The sequence below is a fragment of the Hemitrygon akajei genome, unplaced genomic scaffold (assembly GCF_048418815.1).
Source record: "Hemitrygon akajei unplaced genomic scaffold, sHemAka1.3 Scf000038, whole genome shotgun sequence".
Taxonomy (NCBI): domain Eukaryota; kingdom Metazoa; phylum Chordata; class Chondrichthyes; order Myliobatiformes; family Dasyatidae; genus Hemitrygon; species Hemitrygon akajei.
Window position 1 is genome coordinate 4,940,428 of NW_027331924.1, and position 11,586 is coordinate 4,952,013.

Sequence of the window (11,586 nt, forward strand, 5' to 3'; positions counted from 1 at the left end):
TGAACATAGAATTATAGAACCAAAAACAGGCCATTCATCCCACCTATCAGACGCCAAACTACCGTGCAGCCTCGAGCCATCGACCGGATGCGTCGCTCCCCAAATCCCAGCCCTCATTACCTGTGCAGATCACTCTTAAATGTGGAAACCGAAGCTGCATCCACCACTTGCGCTGGCAGCCCGTTTCACACTCTCACCCCCTGAGTGAATGTTCCCACCTCACCTTCCCCTTCGGCAATTCAATGGAAAAACGTCTGAAATAGCCTCTCACATTTTTGCAAGAGCGACCAGCCCTATTTATTTGGCACCAGGACACACCGTCTTTAATTACCCACAAAGTTTATTGAAGGCTGCACCCAAACTAGACCATGATGCACCCCACAATGTAGTTATGATCATGTTACAAAATAAACATAATTATTTATCTGTATCCGGTATACAAACAACATATACACATTTACACATCCCCATCACCAGAGACATTGAATATTCCACCGTGCATGTTCGGAAAAGCACCACAAAGCCAACCCGAGCATATCAGCCCGGTTTAACGCACTTTATTAAATATAACGGGGAAGACATTGAAGTGCATGCATTCAGCCAAACGACAAGACAATATTAGCATGTGTAAGGAGTGTCTTTATCGAGCGCTGCCCATCACAAGCCGAATGGCCGAATCCTGCTCCTGCACCTTATGGTCTCCCATCGTCGTGGAGCCTCAAATGCAGCTGCACGTGTTGATAAACTGAAGGGCCATGAGATAAAGGAGCAAAATTAGAACATTAGGCTCTTCCAGTCTGCCTGCCATCCCATCGAGACTGATTTATTCTCCTGTGGAAACTGTTTAATTTCTGATCCTTAGAGTTCTCCCGGGAGTTAAAAATAACTAGTGACCTTAATTTCATAATTTCGGTTTATCTTAGAGTACAAACAAACATACAAATTCTCGGCAAACTAAACCAATAGCTGAGAACGATGGCAAGAAGTGTGAGGCAAAAAGTCAGCATTCTGAAAAATCTATCACTTCTATAATAAGATACAGGAGCTCACTTCGATGATGATGAATTAATTAACAGGCTAATAAATTCTTCTCCTGCTTCCAGCCGGGTACAGGTGTCAACTTTAACCGATGTTTCCATTACAAACTCTGCCATCTTCATCGGTGATGATGCCTGGGCATGTCTATTCCAGTGGTATATATATTTCCGTCAGCCGCCCCGATTAGACATGCCCAGGTGTCGTCCCTGACGAAGATGCAGAGTTTGGTATTGGCATGCTGATTGAAATAGACACCTGTACCCGGTTGGAAGCCTGAGAAGAGTTTAAACGTCATCTACGCCGGGAATTCACTGGGTCCTTTATTTTAAATTAATACGCTGCATAATTTCAGTAAATGCAGCACATGTGTAATGTGCTCATCCTTAAACAATGAAAGGTGAGAAAGGTGATATATCGGTATGGACTGGCCACTGCATACGATCCCCTTCTGCAACTGGATCCTCACCAGGAAACCACAATCGGTGTGCATCAGAAATAACATCTCCTCCTTGCTGACAATCAACACTACACACCTCAATGATGCGTGCTCAGTCCACTGCTCTACTCTCTCTACACCCACGTCTGTGTGGCTACGCTCATCTATAAACTTGCTGATGTCACAACTATTGTTGGTAGAATTTCAGATGGTGACGAGGAGGAGTACAGGAGTGAGATAGATCAGCAAGTTGAGTGGTGTCGCAGCAACAAACTTGCACTCAACTTCATTAAGACAAAGGAATTGATTGTGGATTCAGGAAGGGGAAGTTGAGGGAACACACACCAGAACTCATCGTGGGATCAGAAGTGAAAAGGGTGAGCAGTTTCCATTTTGTGCCTGTCAACATCTCTGAGGAACTATCCTGGGCCCAACATATTGATGAAGTTACAATGAAGGCACAACATCGGCTATATTTCATTCGGAGATTGAGGGGAATTGGTCTGTCTCTAAAGACACTTGCAAATTTCTACAGATGTACTGTGGAGAGCATTCTAACTGGTTGCATCACTGCCTGGTGTAGAGAGGCCACTGCACAGGATCGGAAAATTCTGCAGAAAGTTGTAAACTCAGCCAGCTCCTTCATGGACACTGGATTCCCACAAAAAGGTGGCATCACCCAGGGTATACCTTCTTCCCATTGCTACCATCAAGAGGGATGTACAGGGGCCGGGAGACACACTCACCGGTGCAGGAACAGCTTCTTTCTCACTATCAGATTTCTGAATGGACAATGAAGTCAAGAACACCCCTCAGGATTTTCCTTATCCTTTTGTACTACATTTTAAATATAATTTTAAACATACTAATTGTAACCTGTAGTTTTTATTACTATGTATGGCAATGTACTTCAAAGGAACAAATTTTATGACATATGCCAGTGATATTAAACCTGATTCTGATACACAAACACACACAGCTGGGCTCAGACATACAACACTCCCACATTCCTCCCTTTGTGACACCCTGCTTGCTCCGTGGCCCCCGGTATGAAGCTCAAACTGTTGCATCACCTGCCCTTTAAATTCATGGCTGAGGCTGTGTTCTGTCTGTTCACTGTTTGAGTTCGATATTAAATGAAGAGCATTGAATGGGAAGGAAGGTTTGAATAGAAGAATAAAGATCTGCTCTGAAGGTATATGGGGTCCTGGTGAGAGCGTACATGGAACACTGTGCACGGGTCTGGTCTCTCTCCCAGTCAGCCTGTGGGATGAAGGGAATGAAGAGATTTCCCAGATTAATTTAGGAGGTGAGGTAGTGTCCTCGGAGAGATTATACTGACCGGGCCTGTCTCAAAATTTGTAGAAATAAAAGGTAGTCTGACTGAGACAGACACAGTCTCACAGGGTATTGACAGGGTAGAGGCAGGAATGATGTTTCCTTTGGCTGTGGTGAGGAGCCAGGGTCACAGAATCCGAGGTCACCTCAGCAGGACTGAGATGAGGAGAAATTTCCTCACCCAGAGGGCAGTGAATCTTTGGAATTTTCTCTACAAGTTTTCTAAATTCGAAGGACAAATTTTGGGGGTCTGCGATGCTGGGAACGTTGCGCGAAAGTGGCGCTGAGGTCAAAGATCAGGCATGTTCTGTGTGAAAGGCAGAACAGACGCAAGGGGCGTCTGTTTATTTGTTTCTAAAGTATGAGTTTATCTTTGTGCCTGGTTCTCCCTGGGCCTTCAGCCTGACCTTTTGCACAGGGTAGCGCTCACAGCACCGGAGTTCCATCGGCAGCCGCTGCGGGCCAGCTCCCGTATCCCAGCAGCAGGAGACAGGTCTGGGAGGAAACTCCCGACAACAAGCCCCGACCCACGGCGGGGAAAGACCGGGTACCCTCCGTGTGGCTGAAACTATTGAGAAATATACCTGATATAATCATTATATATACCTGAACTATAATCACTATGTATTAGCTATTTACTATACTATGTAATCACTTCTAGGTAACGAATATTAATATGTATTACTTTACTAGGCACATTTTGTTATGTGTTGTTTTCACTAGATACTTTGTACTCTCTTAGCTGCATATTATGGCACTTACAGTACACCTGCTTGTTTTGCAACACTATTAGCTGCGATGTATCCCATGTATTACACTCAGCCTTTGTTTAGTACGAGATAACGGTGGCGGACAGGATGCTGCGAGCAGGAATATACTGTGAGGGAGGTTGTCTGAAAAACATAATCTTGGACACGAATAAGGCCTTATGCGAGCGGGTGAAAAACAATGGTGACGTACCGCGGGCTAGGCAAGAGCGATTAATTATTTCATATATAGATGATATGCAACTAAAAATTGATTGGGTATGCTGATGAAACCGAAATGTAACTGAGATAAGAAATTACTATAAAGAATGCTGTACACCGGAGCTGGGTGGGCTTTCGGTGACAAGTTCATTGATTGCCTCAGCCTTTGTTTGCAAATAAAGGTTTACTTTTCTTGAAGAATTGTCTGTGTCTCCAAGTCATTTCAAGTAACCACGACAAAATTGGCGACCGCGAGCACGGTCGGAAAGAGACCCGCAGAAAGGAAACGGCAGATTGGGGACGCTTCCCAGTCCTCTAGGGATCCCCACAAGGCTAACAGAATTAAGGGTGCACCCAAACAAAAGGTAAGCGCTTTTTGCGACAATTTGGACTAAGAATTCTGTTTGCTTTGGAGAGGTCTTGGAGTCTCAGAAGTGTGGACCCACTGCCGAAGGGTCTCTCCGGTCCAAAGAATCTGGCAGAATTGGGGGTTTACAGGAGGCTCAGAGGATTGATCAAGAACACTGCAGTGAGGGTAAGTACAGATAAGTTAATAAGAAGTTAAGTTAAGAAAAATTCCACGTGGTGTTGGTAAATCCCTGTGGATACCGCTTCGCATAGTGCGAAGGGCTGCACGGGCAGGGTAAGGAAAAGTAGAGTAAATCCCTGCGGATACTGCTTCGCACAGAGCGAAGGGCTGCACGGGCAGGGTAAGGAAAAGTAAAGTAAATCCCTGTGGATACCGCTTCGCATAGTGCGAAGGGCTGCACGGGCAGGGTAAGGAAAATTGAGTAAATCCCTGTGGATACCGCTTTGCATAGTGCGAAGGGCTGCACGGGCAGGGTAAGGAAAAATAGAGTAAATCCCTGTGGATACCGCTTCGCACAGAGTGAAGGGCTGAACGGGCAGGGTAAGGAAAAATAGAATAGAATTAGAGTAGAAAATCCTCGCGGATACCGCCTTAAGAGATAAGGGTCTGAACAGACGAGGTGCAAAGAGCAAGTTCTGTGGGTACCGCTCTGAATAGAGGTCTGCACGGGCAGAACAGAATAGACTAGGCATAGAATTAGAGTAAATAATATTATCCAGTAAACAAACTGTGAATCTCTGAAATACCTTAAAAAGAGAGAATAACATGACAGGTGAAGGAACGGCAGTAGAGATTCTGAGCAAAAAATTCCCATTAATTAAATATGAGATCACAAAAACTTCAGAAAAATGGGAAAAAAGAACCAAAAACCTGGTCACAAAGTGGCCAAGAGAAGGAACGTTTGATGTAAGTTTGTGCGAAGAAATGGAGGGACTAATTAAAAAATTACAAACCAAAAGATAAATGGTTTTCATAAATATGAAAAGAGGGCAAAAAAGAGAACGGGAAATGGAAGTGCTAAAACTCTTCAGAACGGAGGGAGAAAGACTGAGGAGGACAGGTAGAATATTGATTACAAACGAGAAAGACACTAAGGTGCTGGAAAAACAGCCTGTTAGAGAGAGAGGAAGGTACAGTGAGAAGCTGGCTTCTGCTCCGTACCCGGATGCGAAAGAAACAGAAAAGCCCCCACCCTATAATGAGGAAGGAACCCCTAAGCAGTGCCTCCTGCTGACGGGAACAGTAAACATGCAGGGAGAAGTCCAAGTTTGGGATAAAGAGGAGGAAAAAAAACAATACGAGAAGGAAAAAAGCAGCGATATAGAACGAGATAGAGGGAGAAAAGATAAAAATAGAACAGGAAAGAAGGGAGATGGAAAGAGTAGTGGAAAGGCTACACCGGCTGAGAGACAAGAGGGATTATGAGGAGTATTGGTTATACTGTAGAGACAGACAGACTAGAAGAGAACAGGAATAATCTAGACAGCAAGAATGGAGTGAGTTGAGAGGAAGTTGGAGGAAGGTAGGAGACGAGAGTTCGGAGGAAATACGAGAGAGGACGGAGAAGCAGATATTGGAGATGGAAGAGGGGACTAGAGTGGAGAAGGAGCAAGGAAGAAGGTATACCCCAGGAAGGTATGAGTGGCAGCCAGTAGAAATAGGGTCAGCAATAGATGAAGAACCAAGTGAGGAAGGAAGCTTGATTACATGGAACGGGGAGAAGGAAATGCTGCCACTGCTGGTAAAGGGATCAGGACAAGTACAGTATATCCCTTGGGGATCCCAGAACCTGGAAGGGCTGAAAAATACTCTGCCTAGTCTGCACGAGGGGGCAGGAAAGTGGATTAGAGCCTTTGAGGAGTAAACAACGGGACGATTGTTGGCTATGGGAGATTTGAAGGCACTGCTGATAAGATTGATGGGAACTTCCAAGTTGAAAGAACTGATGGAAATGGCTGGCTTACAGAATGTTGGTCAGTCCACAGACTGATGGGGCCAATTTTGATCCAGTGAGACAGAGGGTATGGCAGGCCCTCAGGAAGCTTTATCCACCCAGAGTAGACCCCAAAGCCTTAAAGGGGGAACTACTGGGAGACACTGAAAACCCAGCAGCTTCTGTAGAAAACCAGTTGAAAAAATGGAGACTGGAGACTGAGCAAGAGGTGGAAAATAACTTGTTTCTGAACTCACTGTTCCAACAGAGCATTTTGGATGCAATGCCTCCGCAGGTCAAGTCTAAATTGGAGGAGGTGGTTGGGCTGTCATCACTGACCCCACAAGCATTCAGTGATCACGTAGTCCACGCAGTGGAGAAATATCGGAGAGACAAACGAAAGCTGGCTGAGCAGCAAGAAGAGGTGCAGCGAAAGCTATTGCAAATGCAGCTCGAAGAACTGAAAAAGAAGGACAAAGACAAAAGCAAAAAGATGCTGCCAGCCATCACTAGTGTGAGTACAGCCATTACACCATTAGATGGGGGAACCGGTTGTTCTGTCAGTCAAGGGCCAGAAAACCCCATGCCAATAATGAATGTCTCCGGCAGAACATTTCCACAGATGCCCTATTGGGGACAGAGTAGAGTTAAGCAACAGCCCAGACAGGACTGGAACTCCCAAGGAGGGGGCAGAGGAGTTATGGGCAAAGAGGATTAGAGAGGAGACAGGGGGAAAGAGAGGCAGAAAGGTTGTGCTGGGGATGCAACCAGCTTGGACACATGAAGAAAGACTGCCCATTTAAACCATGGCCCGTCTCATATCAGCAGGAGCCGATGGCAAGGGAGCCACCGTTTGGCTACATGCCGGCTCCTGGGGGTCCGAGCAGGCCTGTAAATCCCTATGCAAGGTATTAGGGGTGCCCCGAGAACTCGAGTGGGAAGGGACATTACCCAATGATAACAAGGGAAGCAGAGGAGGAACCTATGGTTCAGGTTATGTTAGAAGGGCAACTGACACCAATGATGATAGATACTGGAGCCACGTACACTTGTGTACAGCCACAGTATGCCCTTCACCTTCCCATGTCAGGAAAGTTTATAAAGACGGTAGGGTTCTCGGGGAAAACACAGTTGGCACAGTGCACGGCTCCAGTGCATTTGAAAATGGGAAATAAAGGAATTGTCTTACCAGTACTAGTATCTAAAGGAACTCCGATTAATTTGTTAGGCAGAGATGCTTTATTGAAACTGGAATTAAAATTAGAATGCACCAGAAATGGGTTAAGTGTGGAAAGAGCAGGGGCTCAATTGATAGTGTGAGAGGATAAAAGAGCCAATGTTTTTTGGATAGGGGACAGAGAAGACCAGATCTGGGATACCTGGGAAAAGTAGAAACAGGGCATGCAGGCCATATTACCTGAGGCTGTAGCGCCCAAATCTGAGTTACATTGTACTGTAATTTTCGATGAGACTCAGAATAAGGAGGTAGAGAGGAGATGGAACATGAGGACAGATATTCGACAACACCTAAAAGGGGAAGCCATAGTAATTGGGAAGCAGGGGGCAGCCCTGCAAGTCAGGTGGAATACCTTCTTGAAAGAATGGTACAGGATACCGGAAGCTGTACCACACATAACCTTGCTGGTAAATGAGGGATACCAGTCTAAAGACCTAGGACCCCTGGTAAAGCAGGTAAACACCGTAATGGTTTGGAGAAAGGTTATGCCTGAGGTATGGATATCCGGAGACAACAACTACATTAAAATAGGGGTAAACATAAATGTGACAGGAACTATGAAGGAAGTTGAAGTAACTCCTCAGCCACACATGCCGTTGTTGGGGCAGGCAAGGGGTCGGCAGAAAAATAAAATATTGGACAAGTTGCCATCTATTCTGTGGTCACAACATGACACGGACGTGGGGGAAATAGAAACAGCCAGTCCGGTGGAGGTAAGGTTAAAGAAAGGAGAAGTTCCACCTAGGAGACCACAATATCCCTTAAGACCGGAAGCAGAGGAAGGTATAGCGCCGACAGTACAGGGACTGTTAGCGGCAGGAGTGCTTAAGAGAGTAAACAGCCCCTGCAATACTCCGCTGTTGCCTGTCCCAAAAGCGGACAGGTCTAAATGGAGACTGGTGCATGACTTACGAGCAGTGAATGAGGTAGTGGAGGATGTGGCAGCAATGGTCCTGAATCCACACACACTGCTGACTAATATCCCGCCAGAAGCAAGCTACTTTTCAGTGATTGATTTGTGTTTGGCTTTCTTCAGCATTCCCCTAGCCGAACAGTGTCAGTATTTGTTTGCATTTACATACAGAGGCAACCAGTACACCTACACTAGAATGCCACAAGGATTTAAGCATTCGCCACATGTTTTTAATAAAGTATTGAAGGAAGATTTGGATGGCATTTCGTTGGAAAGCACACTGATACAGTATGTGGATGATTTGTTGATTTGCTCTGAAAGTGAAGAGCAGTGTGAACGGGATACTGTGATACTTTTAGAGAAACTGACGTATGGAGGGCATAAAGTATCTAAGAAAAAGCTGCAATTTTGTAAGCAGCAGGTGGAATATTTAGGAAGGATGGTATCTAAAGGCGTAAAGGCAGTAGCGCCGAGTCAGATTGAGGTGATAACGAAGGCTCCAAAGCCCCAAACAGTAGGGCAAATGATGACGTTTTTGGGAATGACAGGATATAGCTCAGATTGGATAGGAGAATATGCTGAGATTGTGGCACCTTTGAGAAAGATAATGAAAGAAGCAGGACATACAATTTTGAAGAACGGCTTACAGTGGAATGGAGAGGCGGAGATAGCTTTCAATACTATTAAGCAGGAATTGCAGTCAGCACCAGCATTAGCTTTGCCTGACTACGAGAAGGTTTTTCATTTGTATGTATCCAACCGCCAGGAGGGTTATGTCACAGCGGTTCTAACACAAGAGACAGGCACAGGAAAAGCAAAGCAGCCAGGAAAGCGTCTGGGTGTACATCAGTTATTATTGCACCCCAGGTAAGCCTAGAGCCGGAACCCATGATAGAGGACCTGGTTGAAATGCAAGGTAGGGCAACGTTGGCAGAACTGACAATGTGGAGGCGACGGGGGGCCAAGCAGAACTCAGAAGGCTTGTGGAGCACAGAAGACGGTTTGTTGGTAGCGCCCACCTCTCTACTGACGATTCTGATTTCAGAAGCAGAAGCACATGAGATGGACCATTGTGCAAGGGGGAAAGTAATAAGGAAAATAAAAAAGGATGGTTTCTGGTCACCTTACTTACAGGCTTCGGTAGACTATATTTTAGCACAGTGTGAGGTTTGTGCACAGAATAATGTTCGAAGGGGGATTACAACCCCAATAGGTCACATACCCATGCCTGAAGGACCATTTCGACATCTGGTGATCGACTACGTAGATATGATAAAGACGGTAAGAGGAAAAAGATACATTCTGGTGGTAATTGATAGGTTCAGCAGATGGGTAGAGGCAATACCCTCGAAGGATCAAGGGGCAGGAACAGTGGTAAAGTTCCTGACAAATGAAGTGATCCCAAGGTTTGGAATACCTTCGGAGATTAGCTCGGACAACGGTTCAGCTTTCATCCAAGGGGTGGTCAAATTGGTATTACAAGTACTGAGAATAAAACAAAGGTTTGGATGTGTGTACCACCCACAGTCACAGGGCAAGGTGGAAAGAATCAATGGCACTCTGAAGGCCAAACTAAACAAAATTTGTGCAGACACTAAACTTAACTGGGTCGATGCTTTACCGTTAGCATTGATGAGTTACCGCATGCAGACTAATCGAATAACATGCCTGACACCGCATGAGATGCTCACTGGGAAGCTATCATACCTGTGATAGGGGTAAGCAAAAATGTTGAATGGATAAACTATATATACTACAATCAACAGAGGTTCATCAACTACACCAATGATGCACTGGAGGCCTTAGGGCAACAGCTGGATGCAATTAGCAGGATGGCGTGGCAAAACAGACAGGTACTGGATTGGCTTTTGGCAGAAAAAGGGGGTGTGCGTGTGATGTTTGGAGATCAATGCTGCACTTTCATACCGAACTAGCCCAGAAGGGTCTTTCACCAGAGCAATGAATAAACTAAAGGATCTGCGGAAGGAGGTCAAACAGAATGCAGGATTTGGGCATCAGTGGTTTGACTGGTTAGAAAGCAAACTAGGGGGATGGGGTGCGTGGCTGATTAAATTGGCAATGACTGCAGGCATTGTGCTGATAAGTTGTGCATTTATTCTGTGCTGTTTTTTTTCCATGTCTCAAGACTTTGATAATGTGTGCGATAGCAAAACAATTCCCGATGCTCCTGGAAATTGTTGAATCTGACCCTAGACAAGGAGAAAAGCCGATGATGTACTGTTACAGTCTGCACGATGCATCAAGCGGACTGGAAGGTGTTAATAACGTGGACACTAGTCTGTAAGGGTGTCTGAGTCTTTTTTCCTGTCTCAGCTATGGAGGGACAGGTTTTTGGCTCATCAGCTAGGATAACAGAGAGAGATCATTTTGAGCTCTGAGTATGGAAATTGTAGTTGACCCAAATTTGGGATTAAAATGCTGGACTTTATTTTGGCTTTGGTGCACGGCCTCTGAGTGTTCTCTTTCTGTGTGATACCCTGTGGGTCTCAAAGGGGAGATTATATTGAGAAATATACCTGATATAATCATTATATATACCTGAACTATAATCACTATGTATTAGCTATTTACTATACTATGTAATCACTTCTAGGGACCAAATATCAATAAGTATTATTTTACTAGGCACATTTAGTTATGAGTTGTTTTCACTAGATACTTTGTACTCGCTTAGCTGCATATTATGGCACTTACAGTACATCTGCTTGTTTTGCAACACTGTTAGCTGCGATGTATCCCATGTATTACACTCAGCCTTTGTTTAGTACGAGATAACGGTGGCGGACAGGATGCTGCAAGCAGGAATATACTGTGAGGGAGGTTGTCTGAAAAACATAATCTTGGACACGAATAAGGCCTTATGCGAACGGGTGAAAAACAATGCTGACGTACCGCGGGCTAGGAAAGAGCGATTAATTAACTCATATATAGATGATATGCAACTAAAAATTGATTGGGTATGCTAATAAAACCGAAATGTAACTGAGATAAGAAATTACTATAAAGAATGCTGTACACCGGAGCTCGGTGGGCTTTCGGTAACAAGTTCATTGATTGCCTCAGCCTTTGTTTGCAAATAAAGGTTTGCTATTCTTGAACAATTGTCTGTGTCTCCAAGTCATTTCAAGTAACCACGACAAAACCCGGGGAGCTGCTCCCAATCTCGGGTCTCTCACCGGTTCCACTCGTTCCCGATTCCAAACTTCGGTCCGCTCAGCGTCCCGCCCACTGACACACCTCAGCCAATGGAGGCAAGATTCTCACAGTGGTGTTTTCTGATTGGCTGTGAGTGTGTCTGAGGACGGGCTGCTACTGGGAGCTGGAGCTGTCAG

The 11,586-nt window shown here is 45.1% G+C and overlaps 1 protein-coding gene across 2 annotated transcripts; it reads left to right on the forward strand.

Moving 5' to 3' along the window:
• Positions 1 to 4,223: 4,223 nt before the first annotated feature.
• LOC140720250 (uncharacterized) lies at positions 4,224 to 11,274 on the forward strand. 2 transcript variants are annotated; one of them, XR_012097142.1, is made up of 3 exons: positions 4,224 to 4,315; positions 6,352 to 6,597; positions 10,380 to 11,274. XR_012097142.1 is itself a non-coding variant. In XM_073035125.1 (2 exons), the coding sequence occupies exons 1-2, from the start codon at positions 6,118 to 6,120 to the stop codon at positions 10,536 to 10,538; spliced, it is 639 nt and encodes a 212-aa protein (XP_072891226.1). In that variant the 5' UTR covers positions 6,071 to 6,117; the 3' UTR covers positions 10,539 to 11,274. The 2 variants fall into 2 exon arrangements, 1 of the variants encoding a protein (XP_072891226.1); XM_073035125.1 differs by lacking the exon at positions 4,224 to 4,315 and having other exon boundaries at positions 6,071 to 6,597.
• The last annotated feature ends 312 nt before the right edge of the window (positions 11,275 to 11,586 follow it).